At 49.1% G+C, this 27,409-nt stretch overlaps 1 protein-coding gene across 4 annotated transcripts in view; it reads left to right on the forward strand.

Annotated features, from left to right (window-relative positions):
* CAMKK2 (calcium/calmodulin dependent protein kinase kinase 2) overlaps positions 1-27,250 on the forward strand; it is a 47,799-nt gene extending 20,549 nt beyond the window's left edge. Inside the window, exons 5-17 of one of the 4 annotated variants that reach the window (XM_047827339.1) lie at positions 565-616; positions 975-1,108; positions 3,655-3,691; positions 9,842-9,863; positions 10,013-10,101; positions 11,291-11,490; positions 12,107-12,160; positions 14,242-14,315; positions 14,411-14,498; positions 15,637-15,765; positions 20,662-20,762; positions 21,256-21,298; positions 24,135-27,250. In XM_047827339.1, the coding sequence (XP_047683295.1) occupies positions 565-616; positions 975-1,108; positions 3,655-3,691; positions 9,842-9,863; positions 10,013-10,101; positions 11,291-11,490; positions 12,107-12,160; positions 14,242-14,315; positions 14,411-14,498; positions 15,637-15,765; positions 20,662-20,762; positions 21,256-21,298; positions 24,135-24,299 (1,188 nt within the window). In that variant the 3' untranslated portion in view covers positions 24,300-27,250. The remainder of the gene's footprint in view (positions 1-564; positions 617-974; positions 1,109-3,654; positions 3,692-9,841; positions 9,864-10,012; positions 10,102-11,290; positions 11,491-12,106; positions 12,161-14,241; positions 14,316-14,410; positions 14,499-15,636; positions 15,766-20,661; positions 20,763-21,255; positions 21,299-24,134) is intronic. The other 3 variants (XM_047827341.1, XM_047827340.1, XM_047827342.1) reach the window with 3 other exon arrangements.
* The last annotated feature ends 159 nt before the right edge of the window (positions 27,251-27,409 follow it).

A 27,409-nucleotide genomic window follows, 5' to 3' on the forward strand; every position in this document is an offset into this window, starting at 1 on the left:
ATGGGGAAATGGGGAGGCAAAGTGATCGGCTCAGAAAGAAAATGGATAAATTCAGCAAATGTCTCCTATTCTTACTCTGAGCTACCATTTCTACATCCTTCACAGCACCAAGAACCAGGTGGTAGTGAGGCAAATTGCCCTCGTTTGCCTTTGGAAGTCAGTCCAACTTGGGTTCAAATTCTGGCTCTCCCATTTGCCAGCTGTGTGTCCTTGGCCAAGTGACATCACACCTGAGCCTCAGTTTCCCCATGTGTAAAATAGCCAGTCTCTCGTCCATCACTCCAGCTGACTCATGTCTTGATTTAGTTGTAGCGAGTCCCAAGGCTCATGGTCCCAGTCAGGAAAGCTAACCTGGAGCCTTGGAAGCACTCTCAGGGCTGAGGGGACCCTGGCAATTCAGTTTCCAGCCTGCAGCTGCTTGACCCACTCCAGTGACGAGGCACTCACTACATCGTCCTGAGGCCACCAGGGCACCAAGAGCTTCGGCAGGCCTAGGAGTGGAAGGAGCTCTCTCTCTCCCTTCCTCCCCATTTTAACCGAGATATGGGGTCTTGTCTTCCACAGGCGATGAAGGTGTTGTCGAAAAAGAAGCTGATCCGACAGGCAGGCTTTCCACGTGAGTTTGGTGGGCCAGGCCTTTGTTCTTAGGTGCAAGGCTGGGGCAAGAGAGAAGATCCCATTGAATGGTGTCCCCTACAGAGAGTGCCCAGGTAGATGCCCCAAAGACTCCTGTCACTGGGGCATGGGGCAGGAAGGAGGGTATTAACAGAAGGTTGAACAGGGGGCTGGGTCTCCATCCTCACTGATTTCCAGCAGCAGAGGAGACAGATGACAAGCAGGCTCCTTAAGGCCCCTGGGGACATCAGCCACTCCATCCCTGGCAAAACCCCCCCTACCCCCGACTTGGGTTGCCCCCTCTTCAGCTGCCATCTGCAGGGGAAAAGCTGTTTGCCCTGACCCTGTGTCTCCTCCAGGTCGCCCGCCGCCCCGAGGCACCCGGCCAGCTCCGGGAGGCTGCATCCAGCCTAGGGGCCCCATTGAGCAGGTGTACCAGGAAATCGCCATCCTCAAGAAGCTGGACCACCCCAATGTGGTAAAGCTGGTAGAGGTGAGCTGGGGGGCCAGGGAGGAGGGAGGCAGAGATAGTGATGGTCCAGTCTCGGCTCTGTTATTACCCACATGCCACACCACTAGTTTCTAGGGAGAGCCGCACCACGTTAAACAGCTTATTGCAAGGCTGAGTACTAGTTATTGCTCCCGACTCCTTGACTGCTGTTCTTTCATGTTATTCTCACCCTTTCCTAAGACTATTTATTACTTCCATTTTATAGATAAAGGAATTGAGGGTCAGAGGGATACTGAAACTTGCCTGTTACCCATTTCTGTCTCTTTATTTATATATATAGATATAAGATAGACATAGATATAATATATATATATTATATCTCTATCTTACACACCTGTATTTCTACCTATATTTATATATGTTATACTATACTATACTATATATATATAAGTATATTGTATATATATATAATATTAGCACAAAAGCAACCCTATATATGTAAACAAATGGATGTGGCTGTGTTCCAATAAAACTTGATTTACAAAAACAGGCAGAGGCAGAGGGCCAGATTTGGCTTGCATGCTATATTTGCCATCTTCTGTTCTAGATCAGTAGTTCTCAAAGATTTTGGTCTTAGGATTCCTGTATGTTCTTCAAAATTATTGAAGACCCCCAAAAAAGTTTTGCTTATGTCGGTTGTATTTATTATTATTTGCCACATCAGAATTTAAAACTGAGAAGTTTACAAATTATTTATTAATTCATTTAAAAACAACAATAATCCCATTATGTAGCAATATATTTTTATGAAAAGTAACTATATTTTCTGGAAAACTGTGGTGAGAAGAGTGGCATAGTTCTACATTTTTGCAAAGTTTTGTTGTTTATGTGTGGCTTAATAGAAGATGGCTGGATTCTCCTATCTGCTTCTGCATTCAGCCTCTTGTGACCTCGCGTGTGATGTGGTTTCTGGTTTCTCTACTAATAGAGAATGAGAGTGGAAAGGGCAAATATTATCTTAGTTTTAGAGTGAAAACAGTTTTGACCTCATGAACTCTGGGAAAACATCTTGGGGATCCCTAGGAGTCCCCGAGCCACGTTTGGAGCACCTATGGTGTAGATGACAGGACTTATAAGCAGCATGTGATAAAGCATGTAACTGGACACGTGTTTGCAGTGCTTGCGGGAGCATGGAGTGCCATCAGCCAGCCGACCCAAATGGCTGAGGAAGTCTTCTCAGGAGAAGGGATATTTGAGATGGTCCCGGTAGTTCCCTGGATGGAGACAACAGGGAAAGATGGGGAAGGGCATCACAGAGGGAGGAACAACATGTGCAAAGGGCTGGTGGCCTCTATTTGGGGGTATACCCCTGCCTTTGGTGGGTGTGAGGGTTAGCAGCCATGCCTTGACTGGGGCTTGTCAGGTACAGAGCTCTAGGTAGGCCAGGCCCTGGGTCTGGCTCCTCCCGCTGGGTAGGGCTTAGGGCTCCAGGTTGGCTGCCCTGGGCTTCTGCCTAGGGTAAATCTCTTTCTCATCCTGTGGATGTTGGTTGGCTGGGGAAGGTGAGGACGATGTGGGAAGAGGCGGGAAGACCAGTCCAGCCAAGGAGCCTGCCTTTGTTTCTTCTCAAAGGAGAGAGATGGTGGCTGCAGGCTATCTCCACTTGTCACACTGTCTCACAGTGTCAATTCACTGATGCTTGAGTCACCCATCTTAGAGGAAGCCCAGAGACACCTGTTTAGTGAGTGGCTCTGGGTCCTGACAGGATCTCCCCTCTCCCCACTGCCCTGTGGCGTCTGAACTCTTCATCCAAGGCTGTTTGCCAGCCTGTTAGTCTATGCATCAGACATTCTGAGCACCTGCTATGTAACTTTGTCCTGTACAGGGCACCACGGAGACAAATGAGGTGGATACAGCCCTTTGCAGAGAGGGGGAGATATAGAAATAAATGACGAGATGAAAGCAGAATGGCCATGAAAGGAGGACAGAGAGAATGTGCCATGGATGTTCTGGGCAGGGAGACGTCCTTTTCTGCAGGGGCAGGAGGTCATGGGGGCTCTTCATGGAGGAGTCAGAAGAGCCCAGACAGGATTTGAATTTTCACCCTGTGGATCAGTCCATTGTCTCCTAGGAGAGAGGGGGGATTCTTATTGAAGCTGAGACATTTTCCAGGGGAGAAGTTAAAAACAATTAAAAAAAAAAGTAATTTACTACTCCCAACGTGGGGCTCAAACTCATGGTCCCAAGATTAAGAGTTGCATGCTCTACCGACTGACCCAGCCAGGCGCCCCCATTTCCCAGGGGAGGACTTTTTCCTCTCCTTTTTGTAATCTCCTTTCTGGGGGAGGTTTTGGACCCTTGAGGATTGGGCTAGAAGGTGTTTATTTTCCAGATGGCCATTTGGATTGCACACACTGTTTTTTTTTCCTGTGCCCTTCATCTAAACCAGGAAAGCCAGTGGAAAGCACAGCCCTTCTGGTGGCAAATGCAGTCCCGTGGCTGCTGCTTCCCCCCTGCTCATATCATTTCCCTCTCTTCCTCTCCCCTGCTCTGTGTTTCCGGCCTGTTCCATGTGGCTGTGCCAATAGGTCCTGGATGACCCCAACGAGGACCATCTGTACATGGGTAAGAGAGCCCTTGCCTTCCTCTGCTCCTGCTCAGGCAGTTGCACCTGCCAAAGCTCAGGGGTCCTTTCGAGCAACCCCTACCCCTGGCATCTCCCACCAAGGACAGACAGCTTCCCCTTTCCCGCTGAGGCTGGGCCCCACAGTGAGCCACAGAGTGAGGCTCCTGCCTTACTTTGAAGCAGGAGGTAGAAGGGAGTGCTTGCTGGGACTTTATGGGGCGGGGGCGGGGGGGGGCTGTTTATTCATTTGCAAATATTTATTGAGCACCTGCTAATGCTGGGCAGGTTCAAGGCACTAAGGATGCATTGGTGAGTGAGAAAGTTGAGGCTTCTGCTCTTTAGAAGCTGACATTTTAGTCAGGGAAGACAGATAGTCAACAACTAAATAAACCAGTTAACTTCAGGTAGATCCTCTGAAGAAGGTTAAAGAGGATGACATGAGAGAGAGGGACTGAGGGGCCACGTCACATACGGGGTGATGATTTGGTACCTGAATGTCAAAGACACAGCCCTGTTACATCTGGGGAAGAGCATTCCAGGCATAGGGAACAGCAAGTGCAAAGGCTCTGAGGCTGGTGAGAGCTTAGTGTGTTTGAGAAGAACGTGGGTGGGACAGGGTAAACCAGGGAGAGGGGATGGGGGTGAGGTTGGAGAGCCTGAGAGGCCACAGTGGGGCATTCGGAGGCTTGGAGGGCACTGCACAAAGAAACAGAAGGACTCAGGCATGTCCTCAGAGACTTGATTTAAAAAAAATTTTTTTTTTTAACATTTATTTATTTTTGAGACAGAGAGAGACAGAGCATGAACGGGGGAGGGTCAGAGAGAGAGGGAGACACAGAATCTGAAACAGGCTCCAGGCTCTGAGCAGTCAGCACAGAGCCCGACGCGGGGCTCGAACTCACATACGGCGAGATTGTGACCTGAGCCAAAGTCGGACGCTTAACCAACTGAGCCACCCAGGCGCCCCAGAGACTTGATTTTTAAAAACTGGTGAGGATGTGGGGGAGCCCTGACTGTAGGTACTGATGAAGGAAGAAAGGGCAGGACTAATTCAAAACTGGACCGCAGACTGTTGGGTCCAGGAATGCATGATCAATAGGTTATATGTCCTTGCAACTTGGCTTGGTGGGCATTCACATGAGCCTGTGCATTTCAAGTGGGTACAGATGACAGCTGGGAGGGGTACCAAGGAGGTGAGGGGAGTGGGCGTGGCCAAGCCCAGCCTAGAATCCAGAAGTCTCCTGGATGAGCATGAGGATGATCCTGGGATAATCTTATGTTGCACAGGAGTGATTGGTCATCTGGGGTCTGGTTTGAATGGGTGTGGTTTGAAAACAGAGCTCAGCTTCTCCTCATGTAATTGCTGTGGTTCAGTTCCAAGAGAATGTTGTAGCTTAGGACATTTTATTTTTCATTCCCCCTCCTCTTCCCCTTTCCAGGTTTTTCCTATGAAAAATATAAGCCTATAGAAAAGCTGAAAAAATAGTACAGTGAATGCCTGTATATCTTCTACCCAGAGTCAGCAGTTAATAATTTTTTGTCATATTTGCTGTATCAGTCTAGCCATGCATCCATCCATTTCTATTTTTTTTTTTTTTTTGCTGAACTGTCCAAAAAGTAAATTAGCAGACATCTTGACACTTCAGGCCATAAATACTTCAGTGTGCATCTCACATAAGAACATTCTCTTAGGTGGTTACAATACCATTATTACATTTGAAAAAGTTAACTTCAGTTCCCTAAGAGCATCTAGTGTGCATTCCATGTTCAAATTTTAGAACTTTAAAAACCTTCCTGAAGAAACAATTTAGAAGCTACACAGTAAATAACATCAGATGTTAACTTTAAAAAATTATGTGAGAGAGAAACATTATTAAACTCTGAACAATACAGACTTGCAATATTTCCCAAATGTGGTATCATCACCACTTTATTTTTTTTAAGTTTATTTTATTTATTTATTTATTTAAGTTTATTTATTTTGAAAGAGAGAGAGAGAATGTACAGGGGAGGAATAAATGGGGGGGGTGGGGTGGGGAGAGACAGAGGATCCGAAGCGGGTTCTGCATTTGACAGCAGAGATCCTGATGCAGGACTTGAACCCACGAATGTGAGATCATGACCTGAGCTGAAGTTGCATGTTTAACCGACTGAGCCATCCAGGCGCCCCTGCCATCACCACTTTAAATATATGAGATGATTTTAAGTGATACACGGATAGACACTTAAAAAACCTTTTTAGATTTAATTTACCATTGCGTAGGAAAAACTATAGTGGCACAATAACTCTTGACTTCATGGATGTCATTACCCAGGATAAAGCTCAGAGTTTTTAAACTGAGTCATTTAAAGAAAAATATGAAACAAATAATAGTTTATGTGGTACATAATGGCCAGATGATAAACATATTAGGCAAATGAGTGAAGTTTAGGGAGCTATAGCAGATGTCATAAAATATAAAAGATAATTTTTGTCCCAGAATGGCATTCCCAGCACAGTTTGCTCACTTGGGGCTCCTGACAGGACCTTGCATGGCTTTTGTCTATTTCTGGGGAGTTTGGTTGTTCATTCAACAAACATAATTTGTTCTAGGTTTATCAGAAAACAAAAAAGAACACTCTGCCCTCAGGGCACTTTGTTGCTCTCATAAGGACAGATGGACACCGTCGTACTTAAATATTATGCTTAGCCTTTGAAAGTGACAACACCATGGAAAAAAAGTAAACCTGAGCAGGGTCAGGGGAACCAGGAGTTCCAGTTTGGGGGACTGGGAAATAGGGTGGCTCCTTGAGATGCTTCACCAGGGTGACATTTGTGCAGGGCAGTGGGGAACAGATGGCAGAGGACATTTTATACCATTGTAAGACTTTGTCTTTTGCTGTGAGCAAGAAGGCAGCCATTGGAGGGTTTTGAGCAGAGTTGAATGAGTATAAAAAGAACCTGACCCAAGCTTGAAAGAGGAATTTCCTAAGCCATTCGAATCAGGCAACTTCATCGACAGTTTTTCTCTTTTTGAGGCTGCAGTGTAGAAAGGAGCTAGCCTGACTTTGGGTATGTGATTCTAGTGAAAGTCCTGACATGGTTAGTTTTTAGTTTCCAGGCACAGACGTGTGTCAAGGATAGACAGGGTAGCACATGAGACTGGGTAGCAGGTATCAGCAAGGGTCCTACAGCTGCAGGCCTGACCCCCAGATAGTGTGGTCAGTATTTCTAGAGGCTAAAAACTCCCCACCCATTGTTCAGCCGTAGAAGGGTATTAAACTATTAGTGACTGAAAATAGACCTGTTTCAACAGGCTGGCTTCTTCCAGGCCAACTAAATTATGGTGCTTGGGAATAAGCACAGAAATTCATGAAGCAGCTCTTGAAAGTCAAGTCTTCCATAATGAAGGTGGGATAGGCCGGAGCTGAGGGGACCAGAGCTCCTGTCTGTGGACACCTTACCTTCAGTGCCATTGCTTTTGTTTCTAACCACAGCCTGAAGCCACGGCAGATCTGCCCCAGCTCAGGTTTGCCCAACACTGGTTGATGAGCCTGAAGACAGGAAAGGGCCTTAGGGAGTTAAGTTCCTTTCTGGTCAGAACCTTTAAGCTTCCTTTTTATTTTATTTTATTAAAAAGTTTTTTTTGTTGGGGCGCCTGGGTGGCTCAGTCAGCTAAGTGTCTGACTTCGGCTCAGGTCATGATCTCACGGTTTGTGGGTTCGAGCCCCGCGTCGGGCTCTGTGCTGACAGCTCAGAGCCTGGAGCCTGTTTCGGATTCTGTGTCTCCTTCTCTCTCTGTCCCTCCCCCACTCACGCTCTGTCTTTCTCTCTGTCTCAAAAATAAATAAACATTAAAAAAAGAAAAAAAAAGGTTTTTTTTGTTTAATGTTTATTTATTTTTGAGAGAGAGAGACAGAACACGAGCAGGGGAGGGGCAGAGAGAGAGAGACACACACACACAGAATCCCAAGCAGGCTCCAGGCTCTGAGCTGTCAGCACAGAGCCCAACACGGGGCTCAAACTCATGAACCATGAGATCATGACCTGAGCCAAAGTCAGACCCTTAACCAACTGAACCACCCAGGTGCCCCATTTTATTTTTTTATTTTTTTATTTTTTTATTTTTAAGTAGGCTCTATACCCAGCATGGAACCCAACGTGGGTCTTGAACTCATAACCCTGAGATCAAGATCTGAGCTGAGATCAAGAGTCAGATGCTTAACTGACTGAGCCACCCAGGCGCCCCTAAGCTTTATTTTTTATCTGAGGAGCTGGCTCTTTTCCCTCAACCACCTTAGCCCTTAGAGATCTTTGAAACAACCTTTTGGTTTCTTCTATAAGAAATTCCAATGTGGGTAGATGATTTCAGAACAACAGACAGCTCCAGAGTCCTTTTCCACTTGAGTTTGAAATTCACTGTGTGAATTTTTCACTTCTTAAAGGACAGCTTCATGGTCCCAGTTATGTTTGTTCAAGCAGGACAAAATTAAAATAACTATGAGACATGACCTAGTAACTCTGCTTTTAGGTATTTACACCCCAAAGAACTGAAAACAGATATCCACCCAAGTACTTGCACATGAATGTTACAGCAGCACTATTCACAATAGCCCAAATGTGGAAACAACCCAAATGTTTGTTAGCTGATGACTGGATACACAAAATGTTGCATATCCACAGTGGAATATTAGTCAGCCATAAAAAGGAAGGAAGTACTGACACGTGATACAGTGTGGATGAACATTAAGTAAAAAAGCCAGTCACAAAAGGTCACTTAGCATATGATTCCATATATGTGAAATTTCCAGAAAAGGCAAATCCGTAGAACAGAAATCTGGTTAGTGGTTGTGGGGGAGGGGGTTGGGAGGAGGGGAATGGCTGCTAATGGGCACAGGGTTTCTTTTTGAGGGGGTGAAAATTTTCTGGAACTAGGTAGAGGCAATAGTTGCACAACACCGTGAACACTAAATGCCACTGAATTGTAAACTTTAAAATAGTTAATTTTATGTTTTGGAAATTTCACCTCTATTTAAAAAAAAATTTTTTTTTTAATGTTTTTATTTATTATTGAAGGAGAGAGAGACAGAGCATGAGCGGGGGAGGAGCAGAGAGAGAGGGAGACACAGAATTTGAAGCAGGCTCCAGGCTCTAAGCTGTCAGCACAGAGCCCGACGCGGGGCTCGAACTCACGAACTGTGAGATCATGACCCGAGCCGAAGTCGGACGCTTAACCAACTGAGTCACCCAGGCGCCCCTCACCTCTGTTTTTAAAAATGCAAAAAACAAAACAAAAAGCCCCAACAACAACTTGTGCATTCCCTGAACACAGCTTAGCTAACTTGGTGGTTTGGAGCGGGGATCCCACACACATACAGGACTGGGAAGAAGTTCACACAGTGGGAGTCGTCTGCACATTGTGCGTGAATGGGAGCCAAGCAGGGACCTGTTTAAGAGGAAGGGGATGGGCCCTTGAAGGGTGAGGAAATCACCACCCCCACCTCTTGCTCCAAGTCTTGTTTTGGATCGAGAGTCACGGGGATGAGTCTGATGGTGCCAAGTGTGGGGTGTCGAGGAGCTGGAAGCATTGTTGGTCTGTAGCCTGACACAGCCTGGTGGTGTGGAGGAGGTGGGAGTTTCTTGAACCAAACATGTTCTTGTTTCTTGAACCCAAACTTTCCAGGGGTTCTGAAGACCCCTAGGGCTACTTCTTTGTGTCTAAGTAAAGAGAAATTGGGTTGTGTCCCCTTAGACCTGTTCTTTGGCATAAAGTGTCTCGGGACCTGACTTAAGAGGACATAGTTTAGTATCACTTATATCCCTGGAATCTCCAAGGTGTGAGTGGAGAGAAGAAAGGAGCCCGTGAGCCATCCCCACCTGTGTCCCATCTGCCTGCTTTGTTTTCCCCTGGCTGTAAGGTCCTTGGCTGTTTTGAGGATGAAAAGTACAGCCAGACCGGGGGTCCCAGGGACATCAGAAATCTCTGACCCCTAGTTTCCTAAGTAAGACCTTGACCAGTTTGGGCTGAGTGGACTGTTCCTTTCCCCGGCCCCAATATTCATTTCTGTGTTTCTTGGTGTTTTTATGGGCATTTGGGAAGTAGAGGAGGAAGAACAAGGTGGATTTCCAATTTCCCAATGTAACAGTTTACCCTTTCTCTTCCCTACAGTGTTTGAGCTGGTCAACCAAGGGTGAGTGTCCCCCCTCCTGGTGGGTATGACGCCTGAAACTTCTCGAGCTGCAGGAGCTTCTTGAGTGAGGTGGTGCTTGGTTCTGCTGGTGAAAGAGGGCGAAGGCCAGTGTGTCTGGTTTGCTTCTCATGCATGTGTTGACCTTTCAGGCCTGTGATGGAAGTGCCCACCCTTAAACCACTCTCTGAGGACCAGGCCCGTTTCTACTTCCAGGACCTGATCAAAGGCATAGAGTACCGTAAGCGGGGGCCTGTGGGAGGATTCTCAGTCAGGGGTGGTTAGCATCCCAGCTAGTGGATGGCAAGTGAGAAAGTAGGATTTCCCTCCTGGAGTGCAGGCAGATGGGTGGGAAACAGAATTGTCTGAGATGCAGTCGTGGACAGCTGTGGAAAGCCATGCCCTTGATGAGCAGAAACCCTTCTTTCTGCCACAAAAATTAAGAGCAATAGCGATAGTGGCCATTTTCCCTGGCACTTTCTGTGTGTACCAGGCACTGTTAGGGGCTCTATTCGCATTGTCCCTTATTCCCAGGGGTCCTGGGATAGGGATCCTGTTAAACCTCCTGGAACCTAAGTTTTCTCATCTGTAAAATGGGAATAAAGTATCTCTCACCAGGTTGAAATCAGCCAGTACATATTAGTAGTTCAGATTGGCAGGTGTCCTTTCTGCTTCTGGTTGTTAAACATTTTGTCCTTTAACCTGGCCTATCACGTAGTATTGTCATGAGATTTAAATGGGGTCCATGAGAAGCACTTAACGTGGGGCTAGGCCCCAGACTGGGCACTCAACAAATGGAGCTGCTGGCCCTATTACTTAACTGACTGAGCCACCCAGGTGCCGCCCTGCTGGCCCTATTACTGATACCATCATCATCATCACCACTACCACCAAAGAAATGCAGTTGAGTCTTCCACACTGTAGGATTGTTCTCTCCTATGGGTTGACATCCAGGCAGGAACAAGTTAAGCAAGTCCCCAATCCTATTTTGTGGCCCACACTTCCATTGGATCGGCTCCAGTCATTGTTGGTGTGGTGAGCAGGTTGAGTGTTGGCATTAGTAGGTGAAAATATGTTTGACTGTCACAAGTCTTGAGACTTCTAGCTGGAAGCCAGCCAGACTCAGCAGAAACTCTCCATGAACCGTTGGCACCCACAACTTAGACTAGCAGGCAGTTACTAATTATTATTGGCAGTCAGTGTTCTACTTCTTTCTGAAGATGGGAGAACTTCCTTAAAGACACTCTTTCTCCCTTATCTTTTAAAGCTGTGGGTATCCAGCAGGTTTGGGAGGGGGAGGCTGGGAGAGGCCTGGGGCTGTGAGAGAGCAGAGGGGTCCATATCTGTGTTTCTGGATTCCGTGGGCCACATAGAGCTCCTCACATGGTGTTCCTGCCTCCTCTCCTGTCTGGTGTCCGCCCTATCCCCAGTACACTACCAGAAGATCATCCACCGGGACATCAAACCTTCCAACCTGCTGGTGGGAGAAGATGGCCACATCAAGATTGCCGACTTTGGCGTGAGCAACGAGTTCAAGGGCAGTGATGCGCTTCTCTCTAACACCGTGGGCACACCTGCCTTCATGGCGCCTGAGTCGCTCTCAGAGACCCGGAAGATCTTCTCTGGGAAGGTAGGTGTGGACCTGCCTGAGATGCGGAGCTCTGTCGATTTAAGGGGCAAAAATCCAACTCACACTGGCTTAAACTGAATCCACTGGATCATGTAGATGAAGAGTGGCATCCAGCTTGGCTAGATACAGGGATTCAGTCAGAAATCCATCTCTCCATCTCTCAACTGTTTTCTTGAACTGGTTTTCTGCCCAGGTAGGTGGGTCACCTACAGCTCCAGGCTACTTTCTATCAGCTTACCAACCTCAGAGGAAAGAACATTCTTCTTTCTGAAGAGTCCTAGCAAAAATCTTGGGGTTGGCTCTGATTGGCTCAGCCTGGGGTCATGTGCCCATCTTTGAACCAATCACTGTGGCTGGGGGAAGTGGTGTTCTTATTGGCCAGGCCTGGGTCATGTGCCTATCCTTAAGCCAATCACAATGGCTGGGGGAAGTGAAGCTCTTATTGGCCAGGCTTGAGTGGGGTGGGATCAATCTCACCTTAACTCCGTGGATCAGGAGTCAAGAAGGGGTGATTCCTTAGAGGAAGGCAAGAAGCTTTGATTCTTGGCGGGGCAGAAGCATTAGACACCCCTCACTGCCCCCTGTTCCCTTACACGAAGCTCTCTTTTTCTTACAGGCTTTGGATGTTTGGGCCATGGGTGTGACGCTGTACTGCTTTGTGTTTGGCCAGGTAACAGGGTGGGGTGTCCTGTGTCCTGAGTGTTGCTAGGCGGCCCCCTGGTTAATAGTTATCCTTGCAGGGAGACTGCTTATTCATTGAGTTGTATCATTCCATTTCCACAGTTGGACCTGAATATGGAAAGGATGGCTTTCCAAATGTACCTGCCTGTATGTAGTAGTCATATCTGTGAAGAATGATCTGTTAAAATAGAAGGATTAGCATGAGGTTCCAGAGGTGGTAAATAGTTGATGAAGTTAGGGCAAGAACCACAAATGTGCTACCTCTCTTCCTACTCCTGAACGAGAGACCCATATCACAAATCAATAGCTGCCCTCTTTCTTCCTGAGCTTAGGACTGCTTTGATGTGCTTCTCAGCAGTGTTCCCAGAAGTTATTGTTTGGAGGGATAGAATTAGAATGGAAGTGAAAATCCATTTGTCATTATTGATTTAGGGAGTTCTGTCTTGTCTCTCTGTTGTTTTATATTATTGATTTTTAGGAACCTCAGTTTTTAACTCTGAAGTTCAGATTAATTATGTGAGCAATAAAAACGTGGACTTTTCCTGTCCATGAACTTGTGGCTTTGTTGAGGAAAGCTTAAGAAACTGGTCTCATGGTTTATAATATCTTCCCTGCCAGTGTTTGCTCAGATAATTTTTAATCATATAGCAAAGTTGAAATAACTGTGGTAAACACCCACACAGCCACACCTGCATTCTACCATGAACAATTCACGCTGCTTGCTTTATCACGTCTGTCCTTCTTCAACCTTATTTTTTTTTATGCATTTTAGAGTAAGTTGCTAAGATCTCTACACTTCCTCCATACGCTTCAGAATGCAGTCATCAGCCAGAGCTCATAAGTTTTTTGTGGTTCTCCCCTGCCTGCCCCCCCCCCCCCCCCCCGCTTTGGGGTAAAGTCTACGTATAATGAAATGTACAGATCTTAAGTGGTTAATGATGAGTCTGTCAAATGGATATACCTGTGCAATCCAAATTCTGATCTCAAGTAACTGCTCTTAATGAAATAATTTTCCTTGGACAGGAGTGGACCAGGTCCCATTCTGTGACCTTTTCCAACCTTCTGAGCACCCCACATAAAGGCTTCTTTTTCCAGCACTATACCTGAGCTCCTCCTCCTGGGTCAGGTCCTCCACTGAGTGAGAGCATTGATTGTCACCTGGGAGGTGGTGCATGAACAGGCTTCATAGTCAGCCCAATCTAGACTAAATCCCAGCTCTGCACTGCTTAAGACATGCCACCTCTGTGAGCTTCTGTTTTCCTCTTCTGTAAAATGAGAAGAGTATTTATTATTTCTTAAGGCTCTGAGAGCATCATCAGAAATAATTTAAGCATTCATTAACAGGTATTTATCAAAACTCTACTTTGCACCAGGGATGTTCCTGGGCCCTGGAGAATAAGCAGGAAGCAAGACAGATGAAAATCCCTGCCCTCTTGGAGTTGATGTTCCCAGTGCAAGAATTAAACAATAAGCAAATACAAATGTAATATAACGTCAGGCATAGGTGCTCTGATGAGAAATCACATGGCATTGAGGGGAACGGTGTGCTTTAGATAGGAGCTCGGGAAGGCCTCCCTGAGCAGGTGAGCTTTGATCAGAATGATGGGAGAAAATGAGCCATGTAGTTGTTGGTGGGAAGAACATTTCAGGCAGAGGGGCAGCCAATGAAGTATTGGTTCTGAGAAACGTCAGTACAGAGCCCGGGCCAGGTTAAGCCCTCACCAGTCACTGCTGTTGCTGCTACATCTTATGTATTGTTCTTAGTATTTATTGTTTCCCGGGCAGGTGTGTGTGGAGGAGTATTTGCTTCTGTATGAGTAGGTAAAGTAAAGCACAGCTACAGAGGAAAGTCACAGTGTGATTGGGAAGGGCTCTAGCCCTTCTGGAAGTCCATTCCTGGTTCTTCTAGAATTTGGGGGCATGGGAAGTGCTTCCTCACTAGACTGGGCTACTATAGGGACATTTATTTCTCTGCTGTAACCCATGTGGAGTGACGCCAGCACGTGGCAGCCCTTGCAGACTGATGTGCCAGCCAGTGACGGCTACTCTGTCCCTGACTTCTCTTCATAGTGCCCGTTCATGGACGAGCGGATCATGTGTTTACACAGTAAGATCAAGAGTCAGGCCCTGGAGTTTCCAGATCAGTGAGTATTGCCTGTCTGTCCCAAGTCATCTTCCTCGCCAAGCCCTTGGTGGTCCTGTGTATGTTTTCCACCCTTGATGTGTCTTCTACCCCCAGGCCTGACATAGCTGAGGACTTGAAGGACCTGATAACCCGCATGTTGGACAAGAACCCAGAATCAAGGATTGTGGTGCCAGAAATCAAGGTACCTGGGGGCCACCGCTCTGCCATGGGATGTGCACCAGGGGTCTGGCCTATGTCCTCTGCTTGGAATTGTTTGGCTCAACCCTGCCTCAGCCAGGCCCCACGCCCCTCCATCCACAGTGCTGCGCCCTCTTGGCACCACTGCCCTCCCATGCCCTCAGTGTCTGGGCTGCTAGGTGCTGGTGGTGGTGGGGTGTGGGGAGGAGGGTTTGTACTCATGTTCACTGTGATTGTGGAATTGGGATCTGCTGTCAGTGGGGCAGCCAGTGCTCACTCCGATTGGCTTGGGCTGATGGCATCCACCCTCCAGACTGGGGCCTCTGTGTGCTCCACACCCTGGCTGTTGAAGTCCTGGGCCCTTTCCTTGACCCTCCCCATCCCTTTGAAGAATCTCAGTGAGGGTGGAAGGAAATTAGTGAGCAATCTGACACCCCCAGAACCTGCTGAATTCCATTTTTTGCAGAAAGCACTGTCAGGAGAGACCCCTGTGCACCCACTACACCCTGGCCAATGCCATATACATGCACATATCTAACTCTTTAAGAAATCTAGAGGTTTCCTTCAGGAACTCCTAGGCATCTAGCATTTGAGGAGAGGGAGGCCAAATGGTTACAGATAAGGGCTTGGACCCCAGGGGTGGGTAGTGGGATGGGAAAGACCCCTGCCTGGGTCCTTTCCTGACTGTGTCCTTCTAAGTGGTCTCACTGTGCCTCCCCAAGCCTCTCTTTCCCCTTCTGTGAAATGGGGAGGATCTGCCTGCTCTGAACAGAGCCTTCCGGGCATGAAGGAGAGTTGCTGAGGGGTGATGGGTGCTCCTTGGGCACCATGAAAGGCAGATGCTGAATCTGATCACTTCTGTCAAGACCTGGGCCAGCTGGAGAATGCAGTCTGGCGCATACCACGGCCTGGTGGCTCCTTCCCATTCTCTGTCTCTCTGTCTTTTCCACGTTTCCTCGCATTTCGCTCACCCCCCACCCTCTGCCTGGCTTGCCAGCTCTCTTGCATGCCTGACCTCAGGCCACCACCTCTGCCCTCCCGCATTTCCTCCCTGGCTCTGCTCGCTGGCAGGGCCTTGGTTTTGCTCTCTGGCCTCTGCGAGCTGGCCGCCTGCCCCTCACCCCTCCTGTCATTCGTTGAAGCTGCACCCCTGGGTCACGAGGCACGGGGCGGAGCCGTTGCCATCGGAGGACGAGAACTGCACGCTGGTCGAGGTGACCGAAGAGGAGGTCGAGAATTCGGTCAAACACATTCCCAGCCTGGCGACCGTGGTAAGGCGGGACGGACCACTGACCGAGCACAGGGACAGCCTGAGGCGGGCCGGCGAGGACAGGCCGGGACACAGGCGGGCATCTGAGAAGCAGATATTGGGCCTGAGAGTCAGGGGATGGCCGGGTCTGTCCCTCACCCACAGCCACCAGCCTCTCGGCCTTGGTCACACACACATCAGACCAGGAGGCCCCTGCATCTTGTAGCTTTAGTTCTGTCTCCAGACAGGTCCTGTGTTACTATGCAGAGCGGTAGCTCCTCTCCACAGATCCTACTGTCCCTTCTGGAATTCCTGCTCTCAGAGCATGTCAGGTGGAGCAGGAGGAGGACCAGGGCAGGTGCCAGGGGTGGGAGTTAAAGCGGAGGTCTCCAAGGTGGGATTCGTATCTGCTGGCTCTTCAGGCTCCAGAGTGGACGGCTGAGCTAATCTCACATCTGCTGTGTGGGCAGCTACCAGGGCTAGGGGCATGGGCTCCCAATTCATGTGCTCAGGAGCTCCTGGGCCCCTTTTATGGCCTGACATTTGGGTTCTGACCCAGGAAGAACGAGCCAGAATGTGGAATCCTCAGGCTTAACCTTGGAGACTCTGGGAATTGCCCACTTGCCAATCCCCTCCCTGCCTAGGGGGGCATCTGGCTCCAGGAGGGAGACCAGTATCCTCAAGGTCCTGGGGTCAGGGCTGCAGTCCCAGGGGCAGAATCCACCCCACTATGGCCACCTTGAAAGCCCTGGGGTGTGTCTGGCCAACGTCGGCCCCGGCAGGCAGGCAGGGCCCCGGGCTCTGGCCGGGGACTGCTGAGACTTTCTACAAAGACACAGTGTCTGGCCTCAAGTAAATGCCCCTCTAGGAGTCCAAATGCTGGCTCCTTCTCTCCCAGCTTTGCACTTCTCCCTCCTGCTTCCCACACACTTTCTCTCTCCTTCTTCCAAAACTTGAGCCACTGGGGTGGGGCATCCATTCACATCTTCCTTCTCCTCCCTGACCTGGGACCTCTGCATGATCTTCACTGTTAAAACTCACCCACACTCACTCTTTCTCATCCACCCACTGTACCCATGTCCTGTGCCCACAGCTGGGGAGGCAGCTGGCGTCCGATCCAGGTGCCCACCATGGGTTATTTCTGTTCCAGGCCCGAGATGTTCTTGGGAAAAGATGTCGGACCCTAGGGGTCTGGGAGCAGGGGGTACAGTGATGAGTAAAACCAACATGGTGCATCCTCTGTCCTAGAGAGACAGATGCTGGGCAAACAGCCAATAGATAAATGTATAATGTAACAGGGGGGCTGCAGTGTGTACCCCTAAGGGGCACTGTGTAGCCCTAAGAGGGGGATGTAGCTAGTGTGATGGGTTGGAAAAGGGCCTCCTGGAAGAAGCAGGTGTGCACTGAGAAGATGGCAGAGTGTTAACTGGGCCACGGTACTATTGGGCCGAGGGTGTTCCTGGCAGAGGGAAGAGCAAACGTGGTGATCCTCTGGTGGGAGGAAGCTAGGCCCACAAGAAGCTTTAGAAAGCCAAGCAGGATGAGGAAGGTGGGGGGACAGTGACATGAGTCTGGGCAGCAGGTGGGGCCAGCCCACACAAGACCTGAGGCCACAGCCAAGACTTAAATCTTAGTCCCAAGGGATGTGGGGAGCACGTGCAGGATTTGAGTCAGGGGAATAGGACCATCCTGAGTTGGCCTTGGAAAGATCCCACTTGGAAAATGGACTGTAGGCACCAGGGAGGAAGTAGGGGCTACTATAGTCATCCGAGGGCGCGGGCTGGAGTGGGGAGGTCCAAGTCCCCTCCTGGCACCCGGTGTGTTCCAGGCACAGGGTTACAGAGATGAATGGAGTACAGCACTGGCCCTCATGGGGCTTCTGGCCTCGTAAGAAAGATGGAGTGGGAAAAATCACCCTCCTGTGCCATTATGTGGTGACAGGCCAGCGCAGAGAAGCAAGAGTGGAGGCTGCACAGAGGAGGAGCCCCTTCTGCTGGGTCCTGAGGGCTGGGAAGTTTGGCTGCTTTGACAAGGCCACAGGGAGGGGCGGGGTGGGTGGTCTTGCCAGGGGACCACTCCCGGCAAAGGCACAGAAGGAAGGGGCTGGTGTGTTCCAGAAGCCACAGAACACAGTCCCAAGGGAGGCACCATGAGTGTCTTGCCACAGGGCATAGCCTTCATTTTCTAAGTCTGTGTTTTCCTTTTCTTCTTTAACGACATAGAATTCATGTAACATAAAATTAACCATTTTAAAGTGAATAGTAAAGTAGCATTTATTATATTTTCAGTATTGGGCAACCATCACCTCTGGTTCTGAAACATTTGCATTTCCCCCACCAAAGAAATCCTATACCTGTTAACAGTCACTCTGTTCTCCCCTCCTCCGGACGCCTGGCAACCCCCAGTTGGTTTTCTGTCTCTCTGGATATGCCTTTCCTGGGCATTTCGTGTCAGTGGAATCACACAGGATGTGGTCTTCTGTGTCTGGCTTCTTTTGCTCAGCATCATGTTTTTGAGGTTCATCCGGCTCGGAGCATGCCATTCCTTCTCATGGCTGAAGAATATGCTGTAGTATGAATAGGCCACATTTTGTTTATCCATTTTTCAGATGCCGAGTGTTTCCACCTTTTGGTAAATCGGTGGGTTTTTAAAAAATGCTTAGATTTCTTCTTAGCAGCACACACACAAAAACAGTTCAGCACATAAAACAGCTTGAAAAGGCACCATGTTCTGCTTGAGGGGGTGGGGGTTAGAACCTTTCAGGGGGCTGAAGTCTTTTCCTTGAAAATTCCTTTGCAGGACACAGCAGCCAAAAGCATCACCAAAAATGACTAATTTGCTTCCTTTCTCCAGAACCTTCCTTGGCTCTCTGGCCAGCAACAGTAGAAGTTCCAGAGTTGTATGGGTGAAAGATTTTAAGCCAGGGAGTGAGGGAATCTGATCTGGGTTTTGGAAAGGATGAGACAGATCAGTAGGGGTGAGGCAGAAGACAGGGAGGCAGAGGAAGGGAGCTGAGCTGGGGCCACAGGATGGGACGAGGGACGGTACCTTTTCCCAAGGGATCCTCTCCTCAGGCAGGTGTTTGCCAACCAGGCAGGGGACCCAGTCTGTGTTAGAGTGGACGAGGGGGCACACCAGCAAATTCCCGCTACTGGCAGTGAACAAGCCTGCCCTCAGCGCCTCTCAGACATGGATGGACCTTTGGCACCTCTCAGCTCCGTCGCCCTCCCGCCACACCACCCGGTGCCCTGGGGTGCTGCCTCAGCAACTTAGACCTGGTCGGTGTTTCCTGTCCTGCACTAAAAAGCAGCCCCCTGAGAAACTAGTACCCTGTGTGATGCCAGTGGGAATGTACAATGGTGTAACCGCTGTAGAAACCAGCCTGACAGTTCCTCAGAATGTGAACATGGTCCTAACATGATCCAAGAATTCCACACCTGCGTGTGTACTCGAGAGAAATGAAAGCATTTTGTGTGGAAAACATGTCCACACACAAAAATGTGTACCTGGATGTTCATAGCGTTATTCACAATAGCCAAAAAGTGGAAACAGCCCCCACATCCACCAGTGGATGAATGGATAAACAAATGTGGCCTATCTGTACAAAGGAATGTTCTTTGGCAGCGAAGAGGGATGAAGCACTGATTCAAGCTGCAACAGGGCGAACGTTGAAAGCATGATGCGCAGTGTGGTAAGCCAGACACACTGTGTGGTTGCATTTGTGTGAGATGTCCAGAATAGACCAGTCCACAGAGACAGGACTCAGATCCGTGGTTGCCAGGGCCTGGGGGGAGGGGAAATGGGGTGTGGGTACTGCTTTTTTTTCTTGGGGTGAAGGAAATGTTCTGAAGTTAGACAGTAGTGATGTGAATGTTCTAGAAACCATTGAACCGTATTATTTTTTTTAATGTTTATTTATCTTAGAGACAGAGTGTGAGCAGGGGAGGGGCATAGAGCGAGGGAGACAATCCAAAGCAGGCTCCAGGCTCTGGCTGTCAGCACAGAGCCCTATGCAGGGCTCAAACTCACAAACTGAGATCCTGACCTGAGCCAATGTCGGACGCTTAGCTGACTGAGCCACCCAGGTGCCCCAACTTTATTATTATTTTTAATGTTTATTTATTTATCTTAGAGAATACAAGTGAGGGAGGGGCAGAGAGAGGGAGACACAGAATCTGATGCAGGCTCCAGGCTCTGAGCTGTCAGCTCAGAGCCCAAAGCGGGATTTGAACCCATGAACCATGAGATCATGACCTGAGCCAAAGTCAGACACTTAATGGCCTGAGCCACCCAGGCACCCCTTAAACTTTACACTTTAAAATGGTGAATTTCCTACTTTGTGAATTATATTTCAATTAAAATAAAAGTGCAGCCCTTGTTAATTTGACCTGGAAAACAATAGTTGGGTTTCTCGTTGGGGTGGTCATAGATAGCTTGCACTGAAAGTAAAGGCCCAGATTTGAAGATGAGACAGGTTGATGGGCCAGGAGGGCATGTGCAGCGATGGCTCAGGTGAAACAAATGGTGCCAGATGCAGGGACACCTGGAAGAGGAGGGACAGTGCAGGCCAGCTCTTCTGGAGCACAGGGTCCCCCTGGGGCTCAGGTAGACCAAGACGAGATTAATATAGGAGACTGTCAGAGCAAGGATTTTGGACCTTATCTTATTGACAGCCAGGGAGCCATAAATGGTTTTGGGTGTGGACTAGTCAGATTTGATGATGGCTTTGGCTTTTGTGTCCTGGGTGGGAGGGATGCTGCCCTGGGTGTTTCAAAGGCCAGTCACCAGCCACAAGCCCTGGGAGCTGTTGGGGGCTGGGAGAGAAAGGAAGAGGGAGCTAGCACCTGGGGGGTGGCACAAGGGAGGCTGTTGCCTGGAGTCTCCCCCAGGTGGCCCAGCTTCCTCCTCTCTCCTTCAGATCCTGGTGAAGACCATGATACGGAAACGCTCCTTTGGGAACCCGTTTGAGGGCAGCCGGCGGGAGGAGCGCTCATTGTCAGCGCCTGGAAACCTGCTTACGTGAGTATCCACCAGCCTTCCTGTGGGGTGGGGAGCCGGAGGGCAGCCTTGCCCAGCCCCCTCTGCCTGGGCCCATCCCTGGAACGACTCAGACCAGACCTTCCAGGAAATCAGAGAAGCTGCTGGGTTTGGGTTTGCCCCACCTCAGGCTCAGCCCACCTCCTTTTGCTGACTGCTAACCCACACTGGAGTTATACCTTTCTCAGGGAGACTTGCATAACTGGGGGAACCTCTTGACAATCAGAAAGTGTTTTTGTGGCCCAGAAGCATGCATGCTTGATGGTGGGATTATCAGCCCTGTGGTGGACGAGCAAGCCCTCTCTCTCATGTGACCCAGTGTGTCACAGCAGAGATGTCCTGCTCAATATCCCCCTGGCAGCAGCTTTGTGAAGCTGGTGTTTGGGGTCTGAGTGTCTCTGGGGTGGGGGACAGGCATCTCATAGATCCCGTGTCCCTTCTCACTTCCCTTTTCCCTCCCCTCTGACCATTCCAGCAAAAAACCAACCAGGGAGTGTGAGCCCCTGTCTGAGCCCAAGGTAATGCCTGCCTGCCTGCGCTGTAGCCTCTGCCGGAGCCTGGGGGCGGGGGCAGCTGCAGAGTGCGGGGCACCCCCACCCAGGCGGAGGCTCTTTCCAGCTTGGGCTGCTGTGCCCAGGCTCACCTTGGGCCTCGGGACCTAGGATAAAAACAAGGGTCATCCAGGGGCTTGGACCCGATGGCGGGTCGTGCATGTGGGCTGGGCTGCGGGTGCATGGCGCTCCACCCGGAATGCCTGTGAATTCACCCAGGTCTCATGACCCAGTCTGGTACCCACACATTCTCAGTGCACGTCAACGGCATTGAAGCTGCGTCGCAGGGTCCCATGGCTGCCCCTGCTCTGGGTCCATGTGGTCAGAGCTTAGATCAGGCATGCTGTGCTCTGGGGCTGTCCAGCATCTACCCTTTCTTCTCTGATGGGTTAGGACCTAGAAAATAAGCCCTCTTCCAGCCTGCTGCAAATCCTTGTGAGAGTCCTCTGTCCCCTGGGTGGATCTGAACCTTTTCCCTTTTGGCCATCCGTCTTCTAAACACATAGCCTTGTCAGCATTACCCCACCTCCCAGGGCAGGTGAGAATTTTTGTCCCTGTGCACTGAGACGGTCCACACTCAGCACCCCTGCTGCCTCTCACCCTGCTAGTGCCTGTGGCAAGATAGAAATTCCAGTGTTCTTTCCTTTGAGTTCCACTCACTACCTCATTCTCAACTGGGAGCTCCAGGTCAATAACTGGAAAGCCATTTCTGTGTTTTAAGAGCAGCTTTATTGAGATATAATTCACATAGTACACATTTCACCCATTTAGAGTGTATGATTCAGTAGTTTTTAATATATTCACAGGGCTCTACAACCAACACCACAATCAATTTGAGAACATTTTCATGAGCCCCGGAAGAAACCCTGCACCCTTAGCTATCACCCCTAGCTCCCCATTCCCAGCCAGTGCTAATCTACTCTCAGTTTCTATGGAGGTGCCTATTCTAGACATTTCACATCAATGGAATCGTACAGTATGTGACCTTTTGTGTCTGCCTTTTCTCACTCGGCGTCATTTTTCAAGGTTCAGGAGGTGTCGGTGCTTCATTCCTTTTTATGGTCAAATTCTATTCCGTTGTATGGATAGGCCACATTTTATACATCCCTTCGTTAAGTGATGGACACTGTTTCCATTTTGGCTCTCAAAGTGAATGCTGCTATGACCATTCACATACAAGCAGCAGCCATTTGTGTTTGGTGAGATGGAATGACCTGTGTCACAGGAGTCAAGGGCTTATATAGGCATGCAGTGGACTGTTTACGCTCCGGGAAAGCAGCAGTTAGCAACCAGCGGGTTGTTGGCAGCCTGAGACCGCCTCCTCCCTGCTAGGTTGGTCCCCAGTCCTCTGCTGCCAGATGACAGGGTGGCCCTGTCTACTCCTTGACCTGCCATGGTGACAGAGTGGAAGCCTAATGAGCAGGCTTTTTTTTTTTTTTTTTTTTTTTTTAAGTAGGCTTCACGCATACGTGGGGCTTGAACTCAACAACCTTGAGATCAGGAGTCGCATGCTCTATGGACTGAACCAGCCAGGTCTTTTTCTTCTCAACCTTAAGTGTTAGGGTTGACCTCCCATCTGTGTGCAAGTCTGTCATTCATTATTTTCAGTGAGCTCAAAATCACAAGATACCAACAGACTGAGATTGGCCCAGAGGGTTTTAGTTCCCCTTTATGCCCTCACCTGCAGTCCCAGTAGCACCTGGGCATTACCTGCTCTTGCCCTCAGTCTGCTGGTGGGATGCTTCAATTGTCCAGATGACCCAGCACTCGAGTTCATAGGGCTTATTCAGGTGTTGGAGGCCTGGGGCCCAAGGCCTGCAGCCGACCATCTGCACTAAAAGACAGCTGGACCAAGCAGTGCTTCTAGGGCAGAAGTGAGGGACCTGATTTGACCTCTAGTTACCGCTTTCTTCCCTGGAGATTTGACCCCCTCTTCTGTGGCAGAAACATAAAAAGCCAATGAGCTTGCCTTTTAAACAAAGAGATGTTTCTTCCTAGGAATGTACAGACATCACGCTTTTCTCTTGTGCAGGGACAGAGTTTCCCTCCTGGCCAGGGACATACAGCAGATGTTAGTCCAATGTGGCAAGCCCAGTGGCTTCCCTTAGATGGGGCTGTCATCTCTTGCTGGTGGCAAGGGATTCAGCCTTCTCCTCAGGGATTTTCGTTCCCAGCTCCCATAACAGCCCAGTCTGTCCCCCGGGCAGGTCTAGCTTCAGGATATGGGCTCTCAGGGACACAGGGATGCCTTTCCTCCTTGGTCTCTTCTGCTCTGATCACTCACATCACCAAGAGGAGGGGCCTTCTCTCCATCCAAGGTGTCTCTTGGGCCTGTGTGCGGGGGGGCAGTTCTCTTGACCACCATTTGCAGACATATGCAGGTTGGCCTGCTTGCTGCCCCTCAAGAAGCTCACCTTCAGGTGACTGAAGAATCTTCAATCTTAGCGTAAAGAAATAAGGTTGAGGTGGGGTGGGGGACCCATCAAGATCTCTAAAAAAACCCCGTGAACAGGCCCCAAAGCTGGCAGCACACTACTCACTTGGGATGATTTGAGGTGTTACAGGGATAGGTTTGCATCTATTTTTATATAGTTCCTTTCTATTTTTAGCAAATGATGCTGCTTTTCCATTCACAGAGGGGGTTACAGAGTCTCCTTTGAAACTTTTATATAGACAAGAAAAGGGGAGAGCATCTAGAAGGAAAAGCCAAGTCACTGACGTTCCAGGTGGTGTGGGAACGTGGGAGACGCTGGTCAGGCCACGGCAGCCTTGCCTTAACGTGGGTTTTCTGTTCGGTGAGCAGGAAGCAAGGCAGCGAAGACAGCCTCCGGGGCCCCGACCCGCCCCCCGTGGGGGAGGAGGAAGTGCTCTTGTGAAAGGCGGTCCCCGCGCCGAGAGTTGGGGGGCCCCGGCCCCCGGCCCCCGCGCACGCATGCATCCTCTGCGGCCCGACGAGGCGATGGAGTAGCTGCCCGGACGCGCGACCTCGCATGCAGGCTGCACCCTGCGTTTCCATAGCAGCATGTCCTACGGAAACCCAGCACGTGTGTAGAGCCTTGACCGTCATCTCTGGTGTTTTTTTTTTGTTTTTTTTTGTTTTTTTTTTTTTTCCCCTTCCTTTGTTGTTTTAAAGGGGACAAAAAAAAAAAGACTTGACTCCATGACATCGACCTTGGCCGCTGGCTGGCTGAACGGGCAGGTGTGAGGAGTTGCAGACCCAAAGCCACATGCATTTTGGGACAATTGCTTTTTAAAACGTTTTTATGCCAAAAATCTTTCATTGTGAACTCAGAACCATGTCAGATATACCAAGTGAATGTGTGGGGTTTGAAAATCATGAAAAACTGGCAGAAAACTCTGGCGGTGTGGGCTGAGACCACAGAGTTAGTTGCTGCGTTTAAAAGGGAGAGGAAGACGGGGTGTGATTCCTCCTACAAACCCTGAAACCCCCGAACTCCAAGCCAGTTGGCACCTTCCAGGACTGTGGACTCACGGAGTCAGGGCAGGGCCAGCCCTTAGTAGCTGCAGGGAGCTTCGATGCAACTTATTTGTAAGAAGGACTTTAAATTTTTTTATGGGTGGAATTGTAGTCAGGAAAAGGGAAAGGGCTTGAAGCTTAATTGCTTCACAAAGGGGGATTTTCCACCCCCAGAAGGGTAGTCTGTGCTTGTTTGGGGAGGGGGGAAAGGGTTCACCTAAAGGACTGATGGTCACAGCAGGTTTCTGAAATAGTTAACTGAGCTCTGGTAAATCTCTTGTTAAATTACAAAAACTTCAGGGTGAAATCCTACACTTCCATGTACATTACATGGCTTAAGAGTAAACAAAATATTTTCAATTCTCTAACAAGACTGAACTCTAGAGTAGTTCAGGGGTCATTTCGAGCTTCCAGGATATGTTCCCCGGCTTCAGGCATGTTAGATCCCAGTTAGAGCCTCTGCCTGTATATTAGCAGTTTAGCTTGTTGGTAACTTGTGTATTCTAGAGACGCCAAGGTTCTGTTTTCTTAAATACTAGCTGATTGTTGTAGTCTGTGAAACATTTAGTTTCTGGGGGGCCAGTTATGAAATACTTTGATTCTCATCCTGACAGGCAAAGTTCTATTAGGATCTACCCAATCACTCTGGGGCACCCTTTTAGAGAAGATTGTTGACACCCAGAGCAGTCCTCAGGGTCCACGAGGACCAGGGCTTGGCACAGGGAGTTCTGTTTTGTAGCCAGAAGTCCAGAGAGAAAAGGTTTACCTTTTTGACTTCCAACTAATACTGGGAACTTTCATTGCTATTCAAGTGCAACTTTTTCCAGAGCCAGACACGGGTGAGTGTGAAGTTCAAGGGGGAGGAAAACTAGAAGGCCTTTGCCCTGAGAAATTCCCAGTGCTTTGTGGACTCTGGCTTGGGGGAAATAGCATCAGTAACTGGGTCCAGAGGCCATGCTTTTCTGTAGTTTCTGTCTGATCATTATTGGTAGGAGGACTTCTTGGAGAGAGACAGTGAAGCAAGGCCTTCCTGCCCTTGCCTGGTTTATTCACAGAACCTGAGTGTTACTGGCTTCCACAGATCTTTGTAAGCTCTTGAGTGTCATTTATTTAGCCAGACTTTTCTTGATATCTTGCAAACAATACAGAATTAGGGAATGCTGGTTTCTAAGAGCAAAGGACACCCATCAGATGAAGGGTTGTCTGGCCTGCTTACTTTCTTTTTTGTAACCTGGTACTTCCTCTCGCATTCCTGCGCTTGTTTATATATATGGGCAACACCCCTTCTGGGAGCAGATGGGGTCTGGTTAGTTTGCAGTAAGCACCTTGCGGTAGTTAAAGTCACCCTGTCCTAGGTCCCAGCCTGTCTGTGTGGACTGTGGCCTGGCCGAGTGGCTTGCCCAGGGAGGGCGGGCAGCATGTGGAGCTTCTGCGTTCTAGAACTTCTGTGTTTATACAGCTGCATCAGGCAAGACTGTTTCTTCCACCATGAAACTCCCCATGTCGGATTTCCTCCTATGGGTAATGCCGGCTGTTTAGGCGGGTGGGTGGGGGGGAGGCCCGTATTCATAACTTTTTTTTTTTTCCAAAGAATCACCAAAGAAAGCTGTGGGAAGGAATCACTACCCCCAGAAAGTATAAGCAGAGGGCCGTACCATAGAGTGTAGAGCTACCATTCTCTCAGAGCACAAACATTGATTTTTCAGAAGCCGGCTCTGTCAGGAAAGGGGAGAAGCTGTCACGGGCAGCTTTTCTAGGTGAGCCAAAGGATGCCCTATCAGTTTCTTCCATTGCTGGCTCATCCGTGGGACCAATTTGGTATAAGCAACCTGGGCCCTTGTGCTAGTTCTTGCTCCTTCTTCCTCTGCCCTGCTCCACAGCCCCCGTCTCTTCCGCAGGCTTACCAGGGGCTCGCAGAAAGCCTTAGCTAGACCCTCATTGGCTCTGGGGGCTGCAGAGGCTGGCTTCCCAGGGTCTGGCCTTTCCTGTGAGTTAGGGCTCCCATCCTAAAAGCCCTTTTGGAACAAGGAGGCGAATACCTGAGCATTTGGACACACAGGCTCAACCTATTCCTTTCACTCATCTTCCAAAGGGGAGCTTTGCGTTGCTGGGCGAGGAAGAACCATGACCTCCACTTGCTTCCAAGGTGCTAGGGAATGTTTCCAGGTCGTCGGTTCCCATCCTCTTCACAGCTTTATGGGCCGAGTTCTGTGGGACTGCTGAGTTTTCTATTCTGTGTTTGATTTAATGCCCGATGCTTCTGTTTTATTCCTGATCCTTTCTACTATGCATTTTCCTTTTATCAGGTGTACAAAGTTAAATACTGTGTATTTATCACTTAAAAAGTACATGAACTTAAGAGAAAAATAAGCCTTTGGTGTTTTTTCCACAGATGTTTAAGCTTCTCTGTAAACTTGAAATAAACAGCAAAATGGTGCAAAGCCTGGGCCTTTGGGGGATATTTTTGTTGGTTGTTGTTTACAGGTGTCTCTAGGACATCGTCTTTATGGGTGTTTTCCTTCCTTAGGCTATGAGATCAAATGCCCAAGCCAGGGCTAATGTGTTCAGCATTACATTATTCATGCCCAGTATAACCATCT

The sequence above is a fragment of the Prionailurus viverrinus genome, chromosome D3 (assembly GCF_022837055.1).
Source record: "Prionailurus viverrinus isolate Anna chromosome D3, UM_Priviv_1.0, whole genome shotgun sequence".
Taxonomy (NCBI): domain Eukaryota; kingdom Metazoa; phylum Chordata; class Mammalia; order Carnivora; family Felidae; genus Prionailurus; species Prionailurus viverrinus.